Raw genomic sequence first — 25981 nt, 5'->3', positions numbered from 1 at the left:
CTGGTGTGTCATTAAGCACCGTGTGTAGGCAGGTTACACTCAAGCCAGCGGGTGATATCACTAATTTATGCTAGCCCTGTAGTTGGTGTGTTAAATGTTTGCTTCTAATAAAAACTGGCAAACACATAGCAGTGTGAAACGTGCCTTGAAACACAATTTAGACTTTAATTTCAGGAGCTAACGTTTACAGAAAATACAAATTACCAGTTAAAGGTAGGTTAAGCAATTCTAGATAATGTGAAAAATAAAAATTCAGCTCTGTGTGTGCTGAAAAAAATCTGGTGTTTGCACACAGCTCTGGCTCTGTAAATGAGACACAGCAGATCAGACCGAGCCACACAACTAACTTGTTATTGTAGTCAGGATTTGTGTATGAGGTGATGTTAAATGACTCAGCTTAGGTTAGCTATAGAGTAGCATGATAGTTGTGAGTGTCACTGTCTGGAGCTTTTGCTTTTGCTTTCTGAGATAGTGGCAGGCAAAGAGTGAAAGTGTGGAGAGCAAGGAAATACCCTAAATAAAACTCAAATAATAAGGGCTGATGACAATACAGATAAGAAAGAGTTCCCGTAGGAATGTAATTTCCAAAGTTTAAAGGTTGTTAAACTCATAAGACTGCACAACAAACGCAGTTTTAAAAAGTAGCTCTATCACTATCACCATAAACATAAATGTTAGCCTTGCTCCATATGCAGCCTCACCTCTATTTTTTTTATGATGCAGTAAGCACATTGGTGTATACAGCTGCGGTTTTTAACCTTTTGTAACCCTGTTTTTTTTCCATCAAAGGGGAACTTCAATTATTGTATCTAAATTGAAAGTATTATGTCAGATTTCAACTGATTTCATCATTTAGGCAAGAAATTGAAACCGAAGGTTCAGTTTGACTCACAATTGTCATGTGCACATATGGTTGGTGTGTATTAGCTGATGCAACAGTTATAGTTATTGCAGTATTTATTTACATGCATGTTTGAATATTTTAGTTATTTTAGTGAATAATTGAGAATGACGCCTGGGTGCTCAAACAATCTGTAACGACACTTACCTGCCAATAATAGTGGCTATGCTGTTAATTCTGCATAAGTTCATTCATCATCATTTCAACAGGTGAGTTAAAAAAAAGATTCACCCCCAGTACAGCTGTGTGTATGAACAAATTAGCTGTAGAGACCAAAACTGTTTTCTGAACCAGGCTGTAAACATGTTGTACATTTTAATACAGGTGTTTAGAGAGGCCGACTCACTTCTGCAGCCTGTTTCAGGGAATTACAGTTTTTAGCACTTCTGCATTGGCTTTATTTCCCAGCATGGGAGGGTGCTGCTTGGCTTGAACCCAGTGACTATGAAGCATAAGGGCCTGAACAACATTACAGAAATAAAATAATTTAGAGTTTGAAAGCTTAAAAAAAAAAAAAAAAAAAAAAAAAACTAAAAATGAAATGAAATTATTGTATCTGTAGAAACCCCCTCACTCACTACAACAAACAAATCTTTTTTTAAATTATTCAAGTTTATCAAACAGCTGGCTTTTGTCAGGCAGCAGAAAGCAGATACTGATCATGGATAAGTGTTTACTGATTATGAAGTGCCTGAATTAAAAAAAACTTGGATTATAACTTGTTATCCAAGTTAGTGTGACATGATGTAAAGTACAACATTTTTAAAATGTGATGTTGATGAAATAGTTTCTAGGGAATTGAAACAACACAGAGGACGAATTAGATTCAGTTCATTGAATTCATTGTTTAGAGACAAATAATAATAATAATAAGTGACCTTATTATTACAGTGAGTATTTTTCTATTGAAACCTATGGGAAAGTATTTTAGGATGCTGCTGGATAAATCCTATATATGAGTATTTGTTTGTACTGAAACCTGTGGGAAGGTATTTTAGGATGCTGCTACTAAATAACAGTGTTTTAATAAACTCTGACTTATTAAAAACAGTTTAAGACAGATGAGGAGAGCAGCTCCGCCTTTCACGGCAACGTTGCATCAGAATCGTAACTTCCGGTGAAATGTCATCAGCCCTTTACCGGCACCGCGACTCTCTGCCGAGCATATAAACCGGACCTACGGAAAGTTATCTCTGAAAGTGAGGTAGCTTCTCACTTTGTCATGGCTGAACAGACTGTCGTGGAGAAAATGAGCGAGCTGCAAGTGGACGCTGGAAAAAAGGTGAAGACTCGAGTCTGTGTTTAAGTCAACACTGACCCAGCTAGCCTAGCCTAGCCTGTAGTCGGATACATGCGGTTAGCATCACGACGAGCTACATTTCATGCCATCATGTTGGCTTAAGAGCTCTCACGATAACAGAAACATTTACATTTTTATTTTAAGCCGTTTAGGCGGTAAATTGTGCTACATTTCATTTAAACGAGCCCAGTCTGCTAGTTTGGTTTGACTAGGCTAACGTGGCTTTACACGTAGACAGTAGCTCGGTATGGTCATGGAGAGAGGACACACCAAACTCAGCTACAACATCTGATCATTTATCGACTTATCGGAGGTTTACAGGCGTGTTACACCGATACTAATGACCTTACATGAATCGCTGTTTTCAAATCTGCACACACTACGTGGATGAAGAGAATTTTCTGATATAAAGCTCACTCTTAAAGCTGGTTTGTGCTCTCACAGGTGTCTAATAATAACTTTCAGGGCGCTGTCAGGGTGGCTTGAACTATCTTTATATTTTCATGACGAACATTTGTTTGCTGGATTTACCCCAGAAGCTTCAGTGACAGGTCTTAAGTCATGTTGTATCTACTGTAGACTGTATATCTTCACTTACTTTTGTAATATTATTTGTATCATGGTCACTACTCTTACAATAATATTATTATTTGTGTCATGGTCACTTTCTTTGCAATATTTCTGACACTATGGTCACTTTACATTACAATACTCTTTTTATATATCATGCCACTTTTATCCTCAGTACTTGTCTGTTTTGAAGGTTGATTGTTTTTTCGTGTTTATTGTGTAGGTTATAGATATTTATGTCTGTTTATTGTGTTTCTTTTGCCTTTTCTACTTTTTTTCTAATTCTGTAGTGTATGCTACACTTTCCTCTGCTGCTGTTACAAGTACATTTTCCTGTGGTGGGATAAATAAAGTATATCTAATCTAATCTAATTTAATCTACCAGATTGTTCTGCAGCTGTGTATGTTACTATTGTTATGGCAAATGCTGTGTATCTTTCCCAGCTGTATGTAAGTTTTGTGTATCTATGAAGCCGTGTCAGACCCAGCTTCATATTAAACTTATCTTGTCTTCTTGGTACAACTTAATTAACCTTGTGCTATGATTTTTGGACAGGGAGGAGCTGAAGGTGGTAAGGATGGAGGAAAGAAGAAGGCTAAAAACGCTGCTGGGGACTCTGGAGGCAGGTCTGAGGTGAGATGCTAAATGAAGTGTCAGAAAGTATGCATATGCTATTATTAGACATCATAATGATATCTCGTTTTACAGTCTGTCATTGTGTCATATGTTCATGTTCATAGTTCGATCTGTAAGTCAGACTGATGGACCGGATGCATAAATCTTTTGTACAGATTGTCACCTGAGAGAAAGTAAACACAGAAACCGCCTTATCAACCAACCGACGTTTACTGATCTTTCTTTGTCACTCTTCAGCTGTCGCCGCCACCTGAGTACATCGATGAGCGTCTTGCTTTGTACACAAAGCTGAAAGCTGAGCATGATGCCCTGATGGCAGAGAGGGCGGCGAAAGATAGCCGAGCCATCAAGGTGACCCTGCCCGATGGAAAGGTGGTGGATGCTGAATCCTGGAAGACCACACCATACCAGGTGGCCTGTGGAATCAGGTCAGTGTGATGCTGTAATTGTTTAATGTGACTCCTTAAAAGCTGTTAACCTCAAACTCATGAGACGACTGCACAACAAACCAAAAGCATAAATGTTAGCATTGCTCCATATGCAGCCCCACCCAATGAGCACATTGGTGTAAACAGCTAGGGGTTTTTTCCACCAAAGGGGAACTTCAATTTGTATCGAAATTGAAAGTGGTCAGATTTCAGCTAATTTCATCATGTAGGCAAGGAATTGAAACTGAAAGTTTGACTCATGTTTGTCATGCACACATCTAGTTTTGTGTATTACCTGATGCAACAGTTATAGTTATTGCAGTATTTATTTACATGCATGTTTTGAATATTTTAGTAAATTCTCACAATCATTTGATGTGGGATGTTTCCATGTTTTACCTTCAGTCAAGGCCTCGCTGACAACACAGTGATTGCTAAAGTGAACAACAGTGTGTGGGACCTGGACAGACCTTTGGAGGATGACTGCAGTCTTCAGTTGCTCAAGTTCGATGATGAGGAAGCTCAAGCTGTAAGTCCACCTCTTCTCTGGTCTGATTCAATGTTTGCATATAGTTACGTATAGTACATATGCATTAGGGAAGGAAGGTGTAGTAGGTAAAGTCATCTTAATCACCTTCTTCTGGATGCAGTTTTCTTATTCTTGTACACCAAAAATCCACCTGCTAATGTTTTCCCTGAGAAAGCCTATGAAAATATTTGATATGCAAGCAATATCACTGATTTTTATTTCATTCATTATAATGCAGTTTATTCAACCTTAGTGATCAATAATTGAGGCAGGCTAACCTGAACATGCAAGGTTAAAGTGATGAAGGAGAGATTTACAATTAACAATAAACCCTAATTCTCTGTGATTCACCAAGTATTGAGGTTACCGACACATTAGGAGGAGACATCAGAATATTAAAAACTTCCTGCAATCATGGCAGCAACTGGTCTCTAAGAGAATAACGAGACTTGTTCTTAAAATAAAAGCCCAATTTCAGCTTCATTATCTATACAAGGTGCTGAATATTTTACCTGAAGAAGAGCCATTTGTCAGTTGACATTTTTAAGTACTGAAGTCTCAGTCAATTTCCTTTTTATGGTACCATTTGTCAGTCGGTTTTATCTGCATATTTCCCAGATTTTTAGCATCTTTCGTATGTCAACATTCAAAAGAGGTGATTTTCCACACTTGAAATGGTTTACATTTCTTTTAATGTGTCAACAAAATCTGCAACATAGTTAATGATTGGAACAACAGCACAGACGTGAAGGTCAATAATCTGTATTTCCATCTTAGTGATACTTCTCATGCCTACTAAACAAAAAGGGATGTACTGATATTTTACTAACCTAGTAAATTTTTGTATATTTAGGTTTACTGGCACTCCAGTGCTCATATCTTGGGTGAAGCCATGGAGCGAGTGTATGGAGGGTGTCTCTGCTACGGTCCCCCCATTGAGAGCGGCTTCTACTACGACATGTTCCTAGAGAACAATGAGTAAGTTGCACAGGCTTTGGCTTCAGATTTGTCTGCATAATTACTTGTTGGTCAGCTGTTAATGATGCTAATGTTGTCAAGCTGGATTTTTCTTGGCCGTTGATTTGAAATGACACCTTTTTTATATCTGTCCTAAGGATTGGAAGCCTAAAAGCAAATCTGCTCAAAATGCAGAAATAGACATTGCTTCATTTGCTGCACCCTGAGAAATTTTAACACTTCTTCTTCATAAACAACTTTCTAACTTGACCTTTCCCTGAAACAGATGCATTCCTCCCTGCTTCAGGCAGCAGGAGAGCATGAGGAGTGCTGTCTAATTAATTCTACAACCTCTTTAATGAAATAATTTTATGCTAATGGCGAGAACGTTTGAGAATGTGTTTTTTTTGCAAGGATATTTTGACATTGCTCAAGCCCTAAAGTCAAGAATTATTTTTCGTTTGCCCATGCTTGGCAGAGGTTTTTAGTTTCTGGAAGTCAAAGAATTAAGTTGGTGAACAAAACGTCTGGCAACATCGCTAAATGTCTTGTCACATCCACAATGCCCTCCAGAAACACTGGCAGACTTAATTAAGCATTGAAGGCAAATTACATATTATGTAGGACTATGTAAGACAGCTTTGTTACTTGATGTAATGCTGTGTTTATCTTTTTGATGTTTTGGACAGGGGCGTATCAAGCAATGACTTCCCATGTCTGGAGAACTTGTGCAAGAAAATTATGAAGGAGAAGCAGCCATTCGAGAGGCTGGAGATAAAGAAGGAAACTCTGTTGGAAATGTTCAAGGTATCTAAAAAGACAAACGTATCCAAAAAAAGGCTAAACAAATGGGCAACATTTTATAAGTAACGTATCTCTAAAATTACCTCTTCTACTTCACAGTACAACACGTTCAAGTGTCGCATTCTGAATGAGAAGGTTACCACTCCCACTACCACAGTTTACAGGTGAGTCCCTGCACATGTTGAAGTTTTCATCTTTAAATTGTAATTCTGCTTTTTCTGTAACGTCTACAAATTAAAAGCAGGAATAAATAATAATAATAATAATAATAATAATAATAATAATAATAATAATAATAATAATAATAATAATAAATAAACCAACAGGCGTTGCCAAAGTCCAATTCCTTGTAGGTCTACACAATATGAGGATGAGTAATGGCCACTGTATTATATTATGATTTAATCTTACCTACGCCATTATGCTGTTGTAAACAATCCAACAAATTCACTGTGTACTTCTACGTAGGTATTTTTTGCTAAACTTATAGTGCTCAACTATTTTAAGAAATGTATATTAAGCTTTTAAGAATTAAATGATATATTTGTGACTTGTTTTTAAAGATTTAAGTCTTCTGTAGAAATCATTGGGCTTGTTACAAACAGGCTTGGAAAGTTTAATAATGACAAATAGACTAATCCATATTTAGTTTTTGTTCTTTTTATGGGATTTTATATAAATTTTTATATATATATATATATATAATTTTTTATTATTTTTTTTTTATATAAATGTGTGAGTGTTTCTAGTCTTATTCTAAATACAACTCGTTATCCTTTTCAGCATTTTTCCAAATACTCTACTCATAAATAAATACTCTGTATTTCAGGTGTGGTCCCTTAATCGACTTGTGTCGGGGGCCCCACGTGAGGCATACTGGGAAAATCAAGGCACTTAAGGTCCACAAGGTAAACCTTTTTCTTATTTAAACGATGCAATATGTTCAGCAAAGTGGTTATTACTGTGTTGTTTGTTGATTAAACCACAAGGATTTCCAGTACTGTAGTCTGTGCCCCGAATGTATGGCAGTAAACACATTTGTCCCCATTTCTAGAACAGAGTTACCTTGTGTTTCATTCTCAAGGGATTTAATGGACCCAAAAGAGTGATGAAAGCTAACATACTTCTCCTGTGGTGTGCTAGAATTCATCTACATACTGGGAGGGAAAGGCGGACATGGAAACTCTCCAGAGGATCTATGGAATCTCCTTCCCTGACCCCAAAATGCTCAAAGAGTGGGAGAAGTTTCAGGAGGAAGCCAAGAACAGAGATCACCGCAAACTAGGCCGGGTATGAACTGAAATGTAAAGAAGCTGTATCCATAGTAGTTTCAGAATTGTTTCCTACATAGTTTTTTAATTTATTAAAACTATAGTTTCATTATCAGAATAAATCATATAAATTTACCATTATCACCTAATAATATTGCCCGATGTATATCGTGCAGCCTTACCCATGACCTATTTTGTAGTGAGTCATTGCATAATTAACCCCTGACAGGAGGCAGCATCCAATTTGTTGTATTCACAATATTTAGAACACTCTTGTTAAGATGTTAAGATACTTTTATTGCCATAAATAATCAGTGACTTTGTTGTTGACAGGACATTTGATGATTCAGGGTGTGTATTGTTGACAATTAACAAACCTTTTTCTATTATTCAGGAACAAGACCTGTTCTTCTTCCATGATCTAAGTCCAGGGAGCTGCTTCTTCATGCCTAAGGGAGCCTTCATCTACAACACCCTGATTGAGTTCATCCGAGTAAGTCAAAGCAGAAAATTGCTGTAATCTCCCTCTAAAGTTAAACACATAAGAAGAGACAAAGAATGCCAGTCGCAAAGTTTAAATTTGCAGGGAGACCTGGGGAGAAGGGAAGAGCAGATTTAGACCTTTAGTTTGCCTGTGCAGTAATAATGACTTCATATATCCATGACATATTTCTGAAAACTGAAATGAAAATGTTATATTCTATTATACAGAGGAGTACGAAACCTAAAACAAAAAAAGAAACGGGCATGCACATATACAATACAATAATGCTGTAAATGGATGTTTAAAACATCCAATATACGCTAATTTATGCTTACTCAATATGATGTTTTCATTTTAGGCCAGGTAATAGAAAACTCTTCTCAGTGTGAAGTCTATTTTTTGAACACAAACCTATTTATGAATCTCAAAACGGCTTATTATTGGTGGCCAATTATTTGGAATGAGTTTAGACATGATTGACAACATTTAAGAGAAGCAAAAAAGTTATTATTATTATTTTTTTAAAATCCAATTTGGATAAATAAACACAGAAAACCTTTTGATTCAACAGTTCTATTATGTTAAAACATGAACAAAATATTTCTGAACACATTAAAAACATATTTTACACCCTACATAACGTAATGACATGCTATGTGATGACACATAAGATAAAGCCTTGACAAATAATAAAAGAAGCTGTTATGGTTTTATTTTAGAACAGTTTAATGGGGCTGTAATTAACCAAAGGCAAGCGTCGACATGTTACTTCTAAATAAACAGGAATTTATAGCTGCCAGCTGCTGATCAAAGTTACCTTGACGGCATGTCTGTCATGTAAATTTACATACAGTAACACTGCCTCTGTCCAACAACAAAGCTAAGGCAATTAAAAAAAAAAAAGCTGCAGTGCTTGCTGCTGCCTCAATTATATAACATTAATCTAACATCGCCCCTAACATGGGGGATTAGCCATTTAGCTGCACAACACCCTAAAGCCAAACAACAAAAACTATTATGTCATAAAACTAAAAGCAAAAACCTTCAGCTTTTAAATTTAAAGTTCACAGACAGCCAGTAACTTTATCGATTCACCACTGACCTTGGAACAGTTAGCAGTCCATAGTATAATATGCACACACATCGTGATCAAAATGAACTATGCAAACAATGACTTCTGTGAGCAGTTTGGGGCCACCTACACTAGGTCCATTTTAAAAGGGTTAATGTGGCAATTAATAGATTTCTGAAATTCTTTTTTTTTTTTTTAATGTTATTATTGCTGTCCGCTTCCTGTTTGTATTCTAACACTGATATCGGACAAAACATGCAAACCCAAGGTGAATTTAAGGACTTTAAAAACGACAACTTTTTGCTTTGAGTTTACCCCAGTTTGTCCCCTTTTATAATATGCAAACAAACTAGGATGTGATTATGCTGCTGCATAAACATTCTCAGAGGTAGTTTGCTTTTTCAAAACCGCAGCCTTTGCTTGCAGAGTTATGTATGTTTTACAGGATATGCACTATTTATCAGCGAGTCCCCAGGTGTTGACAGAAATTGTTTTAACCAGTTCTTTGTAGCTGTGATGTGTACAGAGTGTTATGAAGCCGAGTTGCTTGAGGTGCCAACAGCTCAAAACAAGGTTTTCTCATTAAAAAGATTATAATAAGACGGGTATGTTTCTTTTTGGCAGAGCGAGTACAGGAAGAGGGGTTTCCAGGAGGTGGTGTCACCCAACATCTACAACAGTAAGCTGTGGCAGACCTCTGGACACTGGCAGCACTACAGCGAGAACATGTTCTCCTTCGAGGTGGAGAAGGAGACCTTCGCCCTCAAACCAATGAACTGCCCGGGACACTGGTGAGGCCTCCTTTTCTTCATGTTCAGAGTAGTTTGAAAGTATCTTTTTAACTTCAGCAGGAGACTAGAAAAGAACAACATAACCTGTAAAGAGAAACACACCCACTTCTGTTACACACTATGTATCAAGTCATTGTTGGGTGTGAAATAGATAATTTTTACTTGGTTTCTGGCTGTGTTTATTGGAGGCAGAGTTGTTTGTTCTCCAGCAATAAATGAGCTCACTATGTAGTCACAAAACAATATTTTGATACAATATTTATCCTTATATCTAACAACAAAAAAAGATTATACCACTACAATGTGACAAATACAACCGTTAAGTAATGTTTCACTACACTAGAATAGCTTCATAAGAGTTTGCACAGGGCTTTAGTTATCAGTAGTTAACTCAGTCTTCGTGAAATAGCTTCATATTTCTCTGCTACAATAGTTTGTCATCCATTTCAGCTTAACTTGTAATGGACTGATGCTCTTGCTATCAGTTGCTGAATGACCCAGTTCAATTTAATGCTGAATGCTGCATTGCAGTTTAAAGAGCCACGCTGCAGCTCTTTATATTCAGATCTTTATCTCCTTTTTACTGTTCCAATCTTTGTGCGATCCACATGGGCAGTGCCTCTGGAGATCATGCTGAAAAGGAGATTCGTTAAAGTGTTGGATGTTACTTAAATCACATATTGATTGTCTTTTATAGCAGTATTCATGCAGTACAGCAATTTTCAGTTATTGTGATAACTCGAGGTTGAATTTGGCAGCTGTAATTTTTTTTTTTTTGTTTGTTTTTTTTGTTTTTTTTTCACACTCTATCTGTTTGGCTCCAGCTTGATGTTTGATCACCGACCACGCTCCTGGAGAGAGCTGCCCATTCGCATGGCAGACTTTGGCGTTCTGCACAGGAACGAGCTGTCAGGAGCCCTGACAGGCCTCACTCGTGTCCGCCGCTTCCAGCAGGATGATGCTCATATCTTCTGCACCATGGACCAGGTGAGGCACGCCTCGACTTTACTCAGCCACTTTATTTTTGTTATTGGCCACTCCAGCAATTTTACAGTTGTCTGTTTACAAATTTAAAGTTGGTTGAGGCTGAAGGCAACAAATTTGAAAATGGAAAAAAAAGCTGGTGGTGTGCAGTTACAAAGAAGTGAAATTATCAGACCGGTGCTCTCCTTCCTCATCTCTGCTTGAGACGAGCTGCTACTAGCATAACTCACACTTAAATTTCCAACAGAACTGTTGGCAGTAGGTAATTCAGGTGCCAAGTTTTTGACAAGGAAGAAGTATGCATTGAATAAAGAAGATGACATCCATCGTTCTGCTGCATTGTGTTTGATACTGAAGAAAATAAAAACTGTCCCATCATGAGTCCGACAACGTTATCGTGCTGTGTAATGCTAAACGAGTGCAGTGAAAAACGCCTTTTGATAAATATTTCCACTTGCTTTGATGCACGTTTAAAAGAAGCCCGGTTTTGAAAGCTCTCTGTGCATCAGTATCTTGCTGGCACCGTTTATTGAACAAACTCAGGTAATGTTTCCAGTGAACAGCCAGTCACATTCCCAGGTAAAGTGAGGCCTCCACAGGCTGCTGCAGCTTAGTATAACAACTTGCATATTAAGTCCTTTCACCAAAGAGGAGTTGCTGCCAATATCGATGCACACAAACAGGGTTTTGGAAGACCAGAGAGATTTCTTAATTAGTTTGTTCAGCAACTTGCAGCCAGGATCCCACTGATTTTGTTTTCTCCTTATCAGTAACGGCAGTGGATTGGATGGTTAATTATTTGATTGCACTTTGTACACAAATTATTTCACTTTTAATTGCTCAGATTGGCTGCAGCTGCTGGAAATTGCTGCTTTTTCACTGTTTCTGTCTTTTGTGACTTAATTAACTCAAACAAACTTAAGCAGAGTGCAGAAGACATCTTATACTCGCCATGAAGTTTAGAGTCAGTTTCTGGACCCCACATTTACTTATTAATAAACTATAGCTACAGGAAATAATGAATCATTATATTATAGATGTTTATACTCGTTTTTTTTGTTGTCAGTACCCAAACAAACAAAGATGAAATCACTTATTTTATCAGAAATTAAACTTACATCCAAGTCAGGATGGATAATGCAAATTCTGTTACATCTTGTTTTTACCCCAGATTGAGGGAGAGATCAAAGGCTGCCTGGACTTCCTGCGAACTGTGTATGACGTGTTTGGCTTCACTTTCAAACTCAACCTGTCCACAAGACCAGAGAAATTCCTGGGAGACCCAGAGGTCTGGGATCAAGCAGAAAAGGTAATCTGATTTCTTCTTGTTTCTCTCATATGGTTGAAAATGTCGATGACAATCACAAAGTCTCACAGGAGAATTAAGATGCTGATGTGTGATATTATCTAGATGGAAATACTGGAGTCACTCCACAGACAGCAAATAGAAGAGTGTGATTTGTAGACCCAGAGAACATTTATATTTTAATGAATGAGTTTTATTCTGCAGTACTGCTATCAGTTGTGAAGCAGAAAATGCTTGTTCGTCTCCGAAGATTCTAGATCACTGCAATCGCTGTCTGCCTTTGCTGTCTAATCAAATTCACTCTCTGTGGACCAGGTCTATATTTTACATCTTAGGTTCAGCTCTCAGTTGCTCTGGGAGAGAGAACAAGTAATGTCTAAATCTAGCTTAAACAAAGAGTGAGTGACTTATACTGAGTGATAACCAGGCTTTATTGCTTTCAGCATTAAATAAAACACATTGAAGGTCTCTTTTGGAACAACTTGAAGTTTAACAGCTGAATCTGTAAAATCAGCACTGAATGAGTTCAGCCTCAAGTATATCAGTAGCACAAATATGTCAAGCACATGCATTTTGTTTATAAGACTGGCAGGCTCTGAATGGATGAAAAGGTTGACAGGCTAGAGTTGCACGATACTCACGGTATCCACGGTACCCCACGGTGCCATATGGTAACGGTTCCTACTATACTAGAAATTCTACACGACGGTACTACCGGTGCCAGTCTCTGCTACATAGCAGCCGCCTCTACTCTCCTCCCGGCTTCTCACTGCATGCTACTCCCTTGTAAACAAACCCACATAGCAACTACTGCAACCGAACTACACAGCTGCTGAATGACTGGCTGTTTGCCTGTTATTGGTGACTTCCAGGGATATGATGGGCTGTTTCCGCACGCTGGGTCCGCCCGTCTGTTAGCTGATTGGCTGTTTGTGTCTTCAAAACAAACAACAAGCCAAAGTTCTGTCTCGCCCAGACGCGTGCACGGCTTACAGTCACTAACACAGACAACACACTCACCATGGCAGAAGCACCGGGCCCGAGTGGCGAGTCTGCCATGGGGGCGGCGGCGGCAGGAAAAAAAACAAACTCGTTGTTTCAAACTTGTTTTCAGTCTAATTCTTACTTCACCAGTATTATGTTTATAATGCATTTATCAACATTATAAGTAATTAATAAGTATTTATAACTTGTACAAATACATTGAAATTCATAAAAATAATAATAATAAAAAAAGGCCACAGTATCGCGATAATACCCTGAATACTTTGTCTGGTATAGTATCGTGGTTACTCATTTTGGTATTGTAACAACTCTAACAAAGACACAGCATGCATTGAATTTTACAGCAGGTTGTATTAGTCTGCACATTTGTTTTCCTTGTTATCGGATTGTTTATGTTTGTTTTGTATTTCATTGCCGAGTGTCTTTTACACTGATGGATCCTCCAGTCTTGATTTATTTTTTTTATTTTTTTTGTGCATCTCTGCCTCGAACCATGTGTTGCCATTTCATTTTGGGTGATTCAGGGTTTTTGTAATGGTGGCATCTTCATCTACTGCAGGCCACTTTGTGTCAATATGTTTTGTCAACCAAACACACACACACACAAATTTTCCTTGGTCATTAAGCTCCAATAAATCACATGCAGTGGATCTATATTCATATTTTCCGGTATTTAAAAATCGTTTTAGAATTTTTCACTAATCACTAATTTACAGTTTGTTGTGTCATTCTGTCCTCAATGCTTCATTTGAACTCTTGCCCAGTAGAGTTTTACTAATGAATGCCTCAGTAACTTTTTAAATATTAAAACATTTTGCAGTCTGCTGGTGGACAGAGATTGTGCTGCTTCTTACTGACTGCATTTGTTAATACTGGTATAACTCTCACTTTTGAAGGTAATAATATAATAATATTAGTACGACCAGTATAAACTGAAGAGTTGACTGGAGGGAAAAAATAAAAATAGCTTGTTGTACAGTTGTTTGGTTCCCTTGTCAGCACACACTTCTCTGGGGAAAAAACTTTTCCTAAACTCAGCACTGACTTTTTATGATTAATGTTTGCATGCTCAAAGGTGGAAAATTGTATACACAAAAACTGACTCGTAAGCTTGCTGTAGTGACTGGAACAGAACTTACTGCATGTTTCTCTCACCTCATTAACTCCCACAAGCAACCATAAAATATTATTGAGACGTTAACATTTCTCAGTTCAGTGATTAGTTCCAGATGAAGAAAATGTCAGGTCTAAATATACAGCTTTGCTTAACACCACCGTTTACTTGCGTGTTGGTCAGCCATTGAAATTGTAACAAAGTGTTTGTTTTTACAGCAACTGGAGAACAGCTTGAATGAGTTTGGGGAGAAATGGGTTCTCAACCCCGGTGATGGAGCGTTTTATGGACCAAAGGTGAGTCATATGCTGCAGTAATGTTACAAGTGTGAATCGGCAGGAAGGTCACCGCTGATCATTTGTGTTCCTGTCTTTGCAGATCGACATTCAGATCAAGGATGCCATTGGCCGGTACCATCAGTGTGCCACAATCCAGCTTGATTTCCAGCTCCCGATCCGTTTTAATCTCACCTTTGTCAGGTAACTCTTATTCAATCAATCAATTAATCAATAAATCAATTAATCAATCAATCACACGGCTTAAAATAAAGTGCTGATGTGAAAGCAGAAAATAGGTTTGGTTTAAATGAATATATGATGTCCATTTATGGAGAAGTGCTAAGATTTTTGTAGCCTTAGATTGTTTTACTGCTGTAAATCTGCCTCTTTGTCTTAAACCAAATGATAAGAATACGCTCATATCTCCTGATGATCCCTGTTTTCCTCTTAGATTTCTCTGCGTGACTTCCTGTTTCTTTTCCCCCTTTAAAATAATTTTGTAGCCATGATGGTGACGACAAGAAGAGACCAGTGATCATCCACAGAGCTATCCTGGGATCAGTAGAGAGGATGATCGCTATTCTGACAGAAAACTACGGAGGAAAATGGTTTGTAAACAGTCCATTTTAAAAGGTTCATTTGTGGAGTGTGGGTTGACAGATGTTTTTGTTTTATTTATTGATTTATTTCTTCCCGAGCATTGTTAATGATTTTTTTTTTAAGATTGACTGAACAGAAATATATTTTTAAAAAATCACCTCAGTTCTGTGGGGGTGTAAATATTTGCACAGGTACCCTGCAGAATGTACTTGGCCTGCATTTCTCCTCAACACTTCAATGCAAATGTGTCCTGTTTTCGTTTCAGGCCACTGTGGCTCTCTCCAAATCAAGTGATGGTTGTACCTGTGGGACCGACCTGTGAGGAGTACGCTGAGAAGGTAACCACTGACCTTTGGTCCATAGTCTCACTTTAAAGACACACGCAGACAGCATGCTAAGGCTATGAAGCATTCGGCAACACTGAGTTCAGTATTATTCATTTAATTATTATGATTATTAATTTAAAAACTCCTTTATTTTCATAGATTCTAAAGCCATCAGTTCTGCAAGTGTTGATAACTCATTATTAAAAATATGTCAACAAACATGAACGGTCAGACAATCATACAGGTTGTGGTCGTGCTCCTAGTCTAGCCACATCAGCTACTACATTATTAAACTGAAACTGTGCCACAACAACTAAGTTAGGAAGTTATTCATCAAACTCTGAACAGCTTGGGTATTATTTTCTCATCCCAACATGTGACCAACCTGTTGGCTTGTTTGCAATCGTTCTGTCCATTGGTTTGTTGCCTCATTGGACCTATTTTTAGTGAGTACAATGTTATTAGAACTGAAGGAACAAATGGCCAGAGATACAAAATAAAACCGAAGAAGTCATTTGATGTACTGTGTGCCAGGCATTATTGTGACATAAACTGAAACAGCTGTGAATTATCCCACTTATTACACAGCTACTTGCCAGAGAAATCAGTAATTTGACAAAACAGTATTTAAATTAATTTCATTGATTTCAAGGGTTATTGTCTCTGCTGTGCTCCTCCAGAGTCTATGATCAGAATCAAGTATTCAACAAAGCAGTTATTATACATATTAATGACTGCAGGAATAAAATCTTCTCTACTACAGCCAAATTGACAACTTGTGAAAAATGTTAGTTCAGATAAATACATTTTTAAAATATGCTGGCATGAACTCAACTGTTTGTTTTTCTGGTTAATGTGACAGGTCAAGCAGGAATTCCACAACAACGGCTTCATGACTGACGTGGATCTTGACCCTGGCTGCACCCTGAACAAAAAGATCAGAAACGCACAGTTGGCGCAGTACAACTTCATCCTGGGTTAGTGTCAGCCCACTCTTTCACTCTCCTATCTGTCGTCTCCACTCTTTATCTTCAGCATCTCGCATCTTTCTCGCTGTCCATCCAGATATTGATTTCTTTTGTCTTTGTTTGTTTCTCTGCACGGAAAAGTGGTGGGAGAGAAGGAGAAGACAAGCAACACTGTGAATGTACGCACCCGTGATAACAAAGTCCACGGCGAGCGCACTGTGGAGGAGTGCATCGAGCGTCTGAAACAGCTGAAGACCACCAGGAGCCGAAACGCAGAAGAAGACTTCTGAACTCTGTCAAACCCGCTGCTATCAGCTCGTTATACCTCGAGTTTGATATCTTTAAAGGGCCATGTGGTTGAAATCAGTTTTTGGATGAGGAATAAAACTACTGGTGCCTAATCTCTGCTTTTTGTCCGTTGGAAATCACATTTTTCAGATTTGACAGTTGTCTTCTTATCTTCCGTTGCCTCTTTACTGTATCACTATGCTTTCAGTTACCAAGGCTCATCGTTGTATCGCTGTATTCATAGAATGAATTATAGTTTTCCTTGTGCTCATACAGAACTGCAGCTAGTGAGACTAGCTAGATACGATCATGTCTTTGAACAGCTTGAAAGAACATCTGTACCATTGAACATCTCTCAAAAGCTTTTTCCGTGCTGATTAAAAGAGAGGGGAAATGTTTGTAACACTGTCTTAACAGTTTCTATCAGTCAGGGTTTTTTGTTTTTTTTTCTGCAGGGAGTTGTACACGAGTTACAATTTTGATAATTAAACAATCTTTTCTTGATCTGTGTGCTGTGCTTTTATAAGATTCACCTTTTCTTTTCAGTGGTGGTTTTCATTCTTCAGAATTGTGTATTCTCAGTCATGTCAGCTGTGGAGAAAATAACCATGAGTCAGTGAGCATAAAATAATTACGACAACAGAATTAATCTGTGCAGCTGACAAAAAATTGAGATGATAAGGAACAGCGAGAACAGAAGAGAAGAACGTGTCGATCTGTGGTCATGGGTTCCACTAACAGTCTACATCATTCATCAAATATTATGTTTTTCATAGTCAGGCCAAAGTTTAAATTATTAGCTTTAGACTGGAAACATTTTATTTTTCACAAGAGAGAGGTGAAGTTCAGGATTGGAGTTTGAGAGATAAGTGTCAGAAAGGTGTTTCACTACAGTAAAAGTGAATCCTTATCACCTAAGATGGAAATCAGTGATGTGCCGGAAGGTAAACCCCCGATGCTTCTCATTATTACATGCTTACTGAACTCTGAGAGCATTTACTTAACTGTCTGCACCATTACACTTTTCAATCTAACGCTCTGTCTGTTTTATACATATATTTACAGTTGAATTGTGAGTGTCTATTATTATTATTATTATTATTTAAGAAAGTGGTTCCAATTACATTGAACATGCAGAAGAGATCACAGAAATAAGTGCATTACTATTACTAGTGTTTCTCACTGCACTTCTCTGCTCATTATTTCTGCTTCTTCACTTCAAGTTGTGATACAGTTGCGGTTTATGATACAATACACACAACCTTAGATAGTTCAACGAACCACTAGTGGGTGCTATATCTGTGTGCTTGAGTGTGCTTTAGCAGTTTAACAACTGGGGGAAATGGCCCAGCACAGCACTTATAAATGTCAAGGGACTTTATTTTGTAGAGACAAAAACAAGAAACACCACAAACTTGGTAGAAAAAAAATAAAATGCTTTTGTTGTGGCTTTAAATGTTTTTAGTCCCTCGTTGCTCACTGTGGTTCAGTTAGTTTGGAAATTTCTGCCCTGATACTGGCTGTAGGAGATATTGTAACTGCTCCTTGTTTTATTTGGAAATGAATCATGCGAACTGCCCCCATTCATTTCAGTAGGAACATAAGCACTATAAGGTTAAAGTTAAAGTGAAAGATGTCACAGTTGCAGAAGCAAGTGCACAACTCTGAATACAGGCCAATGAAAACATTGCTTTTGGCTGCCCTACATGTTACAAGTAATTAAAATATGTGAGAAACCACCAGTTTTTTTTTTTGGCCAATTTGAACTTTTCAGCACCAAATAGAACAAAGTACATTCACAAGTTTTATGTCTATAATTCATGCTCATGGAGACACAGGTCTGTGATATAGTTAAACAGAGTTTTTAAAACTTCTTTAATTATTTTGTTGGATGTCAGTTTCGGCTTTGTAAAAAATCTTGTACGCTTACGTTTTTTTTTTTGCAAATTCACTTTAAAAAAGTAAACACTGCAAACACTGAACTGGCCCTCATAATTCTTATTTAATCATAAACATAACAGTCCTAAATGTCCAATATTTAATTCTCTAAAGTAATAAATTAAAATTTCTACCACCAGATAAAGACTAATACAGTATATCTCTGTGTTGGTTCAAGGACACACTCATATCAGATCTGACCACAAGGTGGAACAGCTGAACCAGGATCTTGGTGGGGGAGAGGGAGTGGGGCTAATGTCAGTGTGGGGGAGAGAAAAACATTTTGATAAGGGGTTAATGAAAAAGTCAATGGAGTAGGAGAGTGTCAACAGACAGAGCGAGACAGCCAGAAATCTCTGGGGATTCAGCCCGGCTGTTGACTCTCAGCTTCCCCGTGAATCCTCGCTCCCTCTTGCCCCGTTGGATCCTTCCTGTATGCTTCACTGACAACCTGGCCATGAAGGGTCACAACGCTTCAGTGAACTGAGCAAACTTTTCTTTCTCTTACCACACATGCATCTTAAGGTATCAATTCACATGTTAAAAAGTGTCCCACTGCTGCAGCGCTTTACTTAAGATGATGCTGGGGGAAGTCTTGGTTATGAAAGTAAGTACTTTTTTTTTATGAGGGAAAATTCAGGTTAGCTCATAGTTTTGGAGAGTTTTTCAGTTTTTTTATACAAAATATTTTATAAATGCTTTGGGTCATGTACTTTATTTAAGAGTTTTCAAAAAAATCCACTAAATTCCTTAAACCGATTATTAATGCTTTTAAAAGCTACACACAGTTTAATCATCCAGCTTAAATGAATCATAGAAAATATGTTTATTTGCTTACGTACCAAGAGTCAGATGAGAAGAACGATGCCACTGTCATGTCATGAAGCTGGGATCAGTTATCTTAGCTTAGCTTATTTTAGTATTAAGACAGGAAAAGTGAAAAAGCTAACCTGGCTCTGCCTGAAAGTAACAAAATCTGCCCACCTGCACCTCTGAAACTCTATAGAACTGACACAGTATATGTTTAATCTGTCCAAAAACTGAGGGGTAAAAACCAATCAATCAATTTGCCTATCTCATGATAACTTCTTTCTCCATTAGTTGCCTGGCAACTGCTCCCAGCACAGACGTAGTTCACATAACCTCCCTAAAAAGTAATGAATGAAACACTTGTTTATATGGATATATATTTCATATGGATTTTTTAGAGCTAGAACAAGTTAATCAGGCCTCTAGTTTTCTAGTCTTCTGGTGTTAACTTTATTCAACAGGCAAAATAAGAGTGTTACCAATATTCTCATCTAACGCTTGGCAAGAAGGCAAATTAAATGCATTTCCCAAAATGCTGAACTATTCCTTTAACAAACATAACGTATGCTGACATTTGCGTCTTTTTCATCCTTTTTGTTGTCCTTGTTTTTGTGTTTATTTTCCTTTATAACCATGACAACTGACATCCGTCACTGTTGTATATTCAGTCTGTATGATGAATGTAAAAGTTTTTTTTCCCCTTACTTTTTTCCAGCACTGACAGCCAAAAGCCAAAAAATCTCCCCTGTGACACACTCATGTTCCTACCTACTCTCCACCCTTTCATCCTCGAGTCATGTTGCTTCTGGACCAAAAAAAAAATGCATATTTGAATGCTTACCAATGTTTTTCTTCTCCAGAATATTTCTCTGTCTCTGCAGCAACTCCTACTATCCCTACCACACACACACATACACACATATGCATGCAACCTCCTCCTGCACCATTACCCCTCTGCATAAATGCAACAGAACCCCAAATTATGGTCAGCCGCTTGTGAAGTTAGTTTTGCTTGGGAAAAACCAAGCTGCCATCTTTAATATCATAATGTTACCAAATTATATGGTTCTAATTGGGAACTGTTTGATCACACTTTCTGGCATCTGGAAAGCTAGCGTGTGACCTTAATAAGCTTTTTTTTCTCATCTCAAAAAGTATGACCTTTGCTTCTGAACCAGCATAAATTAAGTAAACCACTTTACACCAAGGAGAGACCGTCGCCACCAGTCACACCCTGCATGTAGCCAACACCAACAAGTCACTGTGAATATATGTGATGTAGGTCTGGAGCATCTGCACACAAGACAGCTACACGTCAAGGCAAACTGAGCAGCAGTACAGCAGTATAGTTGATAGAGATTATACAAGATTTATGTCAGATATTTAGTTGACAGATTCCTTTTTTTAGACAGTCTATCTGGTCTGAACTGGTGACATGCTTTATGAATAATAAATCATCTCAGACCAATGGCTCCCGACCTTTAATGCCTGATGTATCCCAACATCCAAGCAAGATGGGCTCAACGCCTTTATCAACACCACTTGTCATGCTACAAATGTCAACAGATTTTTAAGTGGATGTTGATAGAATGTTTTTTTTTTCATATAGTTGAGTTGTCAGTGTTTAGCTCAGTATATTAGAGTCTGCATTTTTACTGGGCCTTCTACTTTGAGTGGAAACTAGATCCTTCAAGAGAAACTACAGTGGCTCCGAAAACTGCGAGAACATCTTAAGGGCCTCTCTAGGGCCAGTGTTTGTTTTGGGCTCTCTGGTAGAAAATAATAATGTAATCGTTTGTCTGTTGGCTAATTATTTCATGTTATCCATTATTTTTAGCTAATTATGACTAATCTGTTCTCATGCAATCTTAACATGAGGTGATATGATGTGTTATAACTCACATAGGTTAAGGTGCTGTGCAGTCAGTCTAGCAGCTGGTATATTTACTTAAGATCATGCTAACTTATTATCCTGTTCAGATTTTATTTTCCTCCTGAACACTATATGATTTTTATTTTTTTTAAATCACTTCAAGACTTCTTCCAGCTGTTCCTCAATCTTTCCACAAACCCACTAGCAACTGCCCTTGGGTATAAGTTTAGGAATCACTGATCTAGACCACTTATGATTTTCTTTCAGATCTATCCAACATCCGACGTTTCCCACAAACTCAAAGTGACAAGTATTATTTTAACAGGTGTTTAATAAAGTTTAACATTCTTGGGTTTCAACTGCAGTAAAAGCAATTAGCCCCTGACACTTTAAAAGCTCAATGTCTTTTCCACAAATCAGCATTTTAATCTTAAATACGGTGCCCTCAGCATTGCAGTAGCATCCGGAGTGTTTTTTTTTGTTGCTAATATGCTCCTTATGGTAAAGAATTACATACTGTAAATCACCCATATGCACGTTCCACCTTCCTTTCATGCCAGTGTTTGTTGAAACTGGCCTGCAGCACAGGTCCAGCATGAATCCAGCAGCCTCATTAGAGCCACGCAAAAGTCCATTACTCCGCACTGCCCACAGGGAATAACACCTTTTTCTTCATTAACCAGCGAATAAGAGCTGTTACCCACAGTTTCCATTTCTTTATGCTGTATGACCTGACCCTAGCATTAAGCGAGATACTTACTGTATGTATGCTGTATTTTTAGAAAAAGTACGACCATGCACACAGAATTTTTCAGGGTAACGCTTGCTCTTAATAATTCTGTGCAGACCCTGACTGATCCCCAGGCAGTTCAACTGTTAGTTGGCTGTTTCAACCATGAATTCCTCCTTTCTCACCTTGCTTTAACTCAAACACAGTCTCTTCCTTATATGCAGCCAGCCAGATGTTTAGGCTGGAAGTTCTCCACAGAGGAGGCCTCAGTGGTATGCATGGTTGTTATTTATCTAAATTGTATTTTTCTCTTTAACAGCATTTTTTCCCCTTCTTTCTGCTCTCAGGGGTGGTTTACTTTAGCCCCAAAGTAGGAGGTGCAGAGAGGAAAGGCTTTGCCAGCATACCCACAATTCACCAGTGGCTGACGGAGCTGATGAAGTTGAAGTTGACAGCTGTATAAATCACTGGCTCATGGTGCTAATAGGTGGCAGTATAAAATCAAGCACAGACCACCCATGCTGCGGAGCAGGAATAGGAGCATCAAGTCATATCTACCGTGCAGCACTGTACAGCCATCTGAAACACTTAACCCCCCTCTAGCCGCCCGGGCTGTTCCAGTCCAAGGGGCTCTCTTAGCAACACAGGAAAGGCCCGTCTGGCATCCGCAGTGCAGTGATTCATATTTGGCACTTTCATAAAGGTTCCAAGCTGCTGGAGTTTTTTTGGGTGTATTGTTGAATGTTTCACTCCTCAATCGCCCTTTCGGAAAAACCTATAAACATTTCAAGGCCAATAACTGAACAGAAGCCGGTGCTTTTTCCTCTTTCATATGAGGGTCTCAATACTCGTAGGATGCGTTTTTTGTTTTTCCTCTTCACAGTGAGAAAAAAGGACTAAACACTTACCCTGATTTTTTTTTTCTTTCTGTGGTATATTTCCACATATGAATAGAGAGGTGCTTGAGCTCATTCAGTAGAGCTGCTAAGAGAGGTGTGAAGGTGGCTGTTTGCAGGGCCTCTTCTTTTGTAAAAGGGAAGATAAAACACAAGCAGTGCTAGAGGGGGTGGACCCTCGTCGCACAAAGCAGAGCATATTGCTCAATAACAAGGCCTGGATCCTCGGGTGTAGCACAACAAAACTTTACCTTGGGTGAAGGGCCCCTGTCATAGTTAAACCCCCACCGACCATGCATGTGGAGAATGAATGTGGACCCCCCTCCCCAGTTCCTGTTTTCTAGCATGTCTGAGTTCATGTTGTGTCCCATGACTATCTCATATGCTCAGTGTTTCCCAAGAGTGCAAAGATATAATAATAAACACAAATTCATTCAACTAGACTAACTTATTTTCTTCTAAAACCTTAACACAATGTTTTATAGTTGTATACATAAAATAAATAAATATATAATAATTTTATAGATTTTCACTTCCTAAATTAAATCCTAAGTTAGCATGGTGACAAAAACATGACTTTACATGATTGTTAATGTTCCTACATTTCTGTCCATCTGGTGAATGTCAGTCCAATATTAACTCTCCATCAACTCTGGAAGGAAATATCTTTATGCTAAATGTTCGAATTTGTTCAGTAGCTATTTGCTAATAACATTATGTAACTTATCACAACAGAACCAAAACAGTAAAACTGTTGGCTGGAAAACAAAAACAATGAGCTGAAAGATGCTGAAATGCTTGATAAAGTAAGGAGAATGGCAGAATCAAGTGATATATATATATAGATATATATATATAGATATATATATAGATATATATATATATATATATATATATATAGATATTATAATATATATAATTTTTTATTTTTTTGCTTTTGTGTATGTTGTGAAGTTTTATTACTTGTACTAGTACTAGTAGGTATATCATTATAAATTGATTGTGTTTTGGTTTTAGACTGTTGATTGGACAAAATAAGAAATTTGAAGACATCACCTTGGACTCCATTTTATCACATCTAGACCAAATAATTAGTTCAGGAAAAAAAGACACATTGATCATCAAGGAGAATAATGGTTCATCTTTGTCTGAGCTTTGCAGTCGAGAGCGTTTAAATGTTTTCATTATCGTCAGCAAATCCCGTGCTCAGAGACCATAACCAACAATGAATTGATGAGAAAAGAAAACAATGCCAGCTTTACTCCACTCTTGGCCCACAGTTTTTCAACTCATTAAGGATTTTTCCTCAGTTCATTTAGGTGTGAGAAAAGCTCATGCTTGCCAAACCACACAGCAGAATTAAAAGTGAGTATCTGGATCAAGTGAAGGACAAACTAATCATACCTGGTATTTACTTCACTGCAGCAGTATTTTTTTGAGGGCTCCCCTGAAGCATCCCCTTTCTTCCCATTGACATGTCCTCTCTCACTGATCATACACTTCAACTTCAGCCTTGAAACCGCTGGCTCTGATGCACTTCAGCTGCTACAAGGTGTCCTTTACAGCCTATAAATGGCTTGAGGTCATCTCTCATTAAACTAGAGTGTGCAACAAAATGACTCCTGGCTGTGTTTTCCCCAAGACGATAAAGCCTGAGTGTTTATGGCAACTACCTGTACTGCACTCTCACTCACTCTCTGCCCAGGTGGGCTGATGCGGGGAAAATAAAATAAATAAATGATGTTGAGGTCTGTAATGTTGCATGTCAGCAATAAGGTTGATTCATTTGACAAAGTACCAGCTGTTGTAAAGAAAAAAAAGTACTTTGCCTGAATAATTAGTGTGAAGTTCTCTTTTATGCCAAATTTGCACTTTAGGCAGATTTTATGAATAATGTGTGTGAATAAGTGTCATTTGTTTGATTATAGACATACATAAAAATGTTAAAAATGTAATTTCCTTATTTCAGTCATCATAGGCCAAGCATGATTGATGTTGGATATATGAATTACCTGATGTGTTAGTGTGCACAAGCAGAGGTTTGTGGTGTTTGTGGTGTGTGATCTGTTAAGAGGGAAAACAGAGTTACAGTCAGTGGTCAGAAAGTTCTTACAGAGGAGAGGCCGAGACGGGCCTGTTAGGCTGACCAGTGACCACAGCTTGGAGTACATGGTACAAAGTGGTTAGTGTAGGCCGTCTATCTACCAGTGTATTATTTGTATACGCAATATGTATGCATGCATTAAAGCAAAGTTGAGTAATACTTCAATTCTAGGCATAATTTTATTTGATCTCATCTAGATTTTTGGCTGTAATGACGTTTTTAAACAATTATTTAAGACATTTATTTATAAAATGGTGATTTATAAAATTTAAACACTTAATAAGATGTAAGAAACCACTGCAGGGGAAAGGTTGATTTGATTATTTTACTGTAAAAATGGTATTTTGTGGTGACTCTTTAGCTACAGCAGTTGTGTGGTATCATTAGAGATTTAGAGAAGGTGTTGTGCAAAGGCTTATATGCTAAAAAACATTTCCACAGATATTTTTCCTGGGAAAAGGGAGTAGATTTTGGCAAGAATTTCAGGGAAATACCAGGATCTCAGTTTCCAGTGTCTAAGATATTAAGTAACGTAATACTCGTAAAAGCAGATATGCACAAAATCTGTTATTTGCCCACATTAAAGCAGTTTCAGTAGTTTAGTGTCCTGTCTGCACTCAGGTTTATTGCTGTTGAAAGAATCACACCTGTGACTCTCTTTCCTTATTACAACACACACACCTGCTTGCATTTACATTTTCCACTGTTGGCAAAATATTGAGTTGCTATGTGTAAATAAATGTAATTTTCTAAAATATATGACACGCTGCTAATTGCTCTGTGGTCAACAGGATGTCTCGCTCTAATGCTGCCTGACGTGACGTCCCACCCAGGAATGACATCCTGCCATGAAGAAATGTGACTTCATCCAGCGCACAGTGATCAGACAGACTGCCAATGACTTTGAGCCTGTTTTTTAATGTTGTCATGGGAGAGGCGACTGTACTCATACGAGCCAAACAAAAGGCCTTTTTGTCCCTCCGTCCACATCTGTCCGGAATCACCTCCCCTAATTAC

General features: G+C 37.9%; 1 protein-coding gene and 1 long non-coding RNA gene across 2 annotated transcripts in view; one reads left to right on the top strand and one right to left on the bottom strand.

Annotated features, from left to right (window-relative positions):
- Positions 1-1993: 1993 nt before the first annotated feature.
- Positions 1994-17112, top strand: tars1 (threonyl-tRNA synthetase 1). The gene is made up of 19 exons (XM_027277484.1): positions 1994-2183; positions 3328-3405; positions 3646-3836; positions 4242-4365; positions 5219-5343; positions 6012-6129; positions 6226-6290; positions 6956-7034; positions 7270-7416; positions 7792-7890; positions 9578-9744; positions 10569-10731; positions 11900-12037; positions 14372-14449; positions 14532-14632; positions 14935-15039; positions 15297-15369; positions 16220-16334; positions 16467-17112. The coding sequence occupies exons 1-19, from the start codon at positions 2124-2126 to the stop codon at positions 16613-16615; spliced, it is 2175 nt and encodes a 724-aa protein (XP_027133285.1). The 5' UTR covers positions 1994-2123; the 3' UTR covers positions 16616-17112.
- Positions 16748-25981, bottom strand: part of LOC113745609 (uncharacterized) — a 100002-nt gene continuing 90768 nt past the window's right edge. The window contains exon 2 of the long non-coding RNA XR_003462248.1: positions 16748-17204. This is a non-coding gene — a long non-coding RNA (uncharacterized LOC113745609). The remainder of the gene's footprint in view (positions 17205-25981) is intronic.

The sequence above is a fragment of the Larimichthys crocea genome, chromosome III, assembly GCF_000972845.2.
Source record: "Larimichthys crocea isolate SSNF chromosome III, L_crocea_2.0, whole genome shotgun sequence".
Classification (NCBI taxonomy): Eukaryota; Metazoa; Chordata; class Actinopteri; family Sciaenidae; genus Larimichthys; species Larimichthys crocea.
Note: the sequence above shows the minus strand (reverse complement) of the source record. Positions and strands in the feature narration are given on the sequence as shown.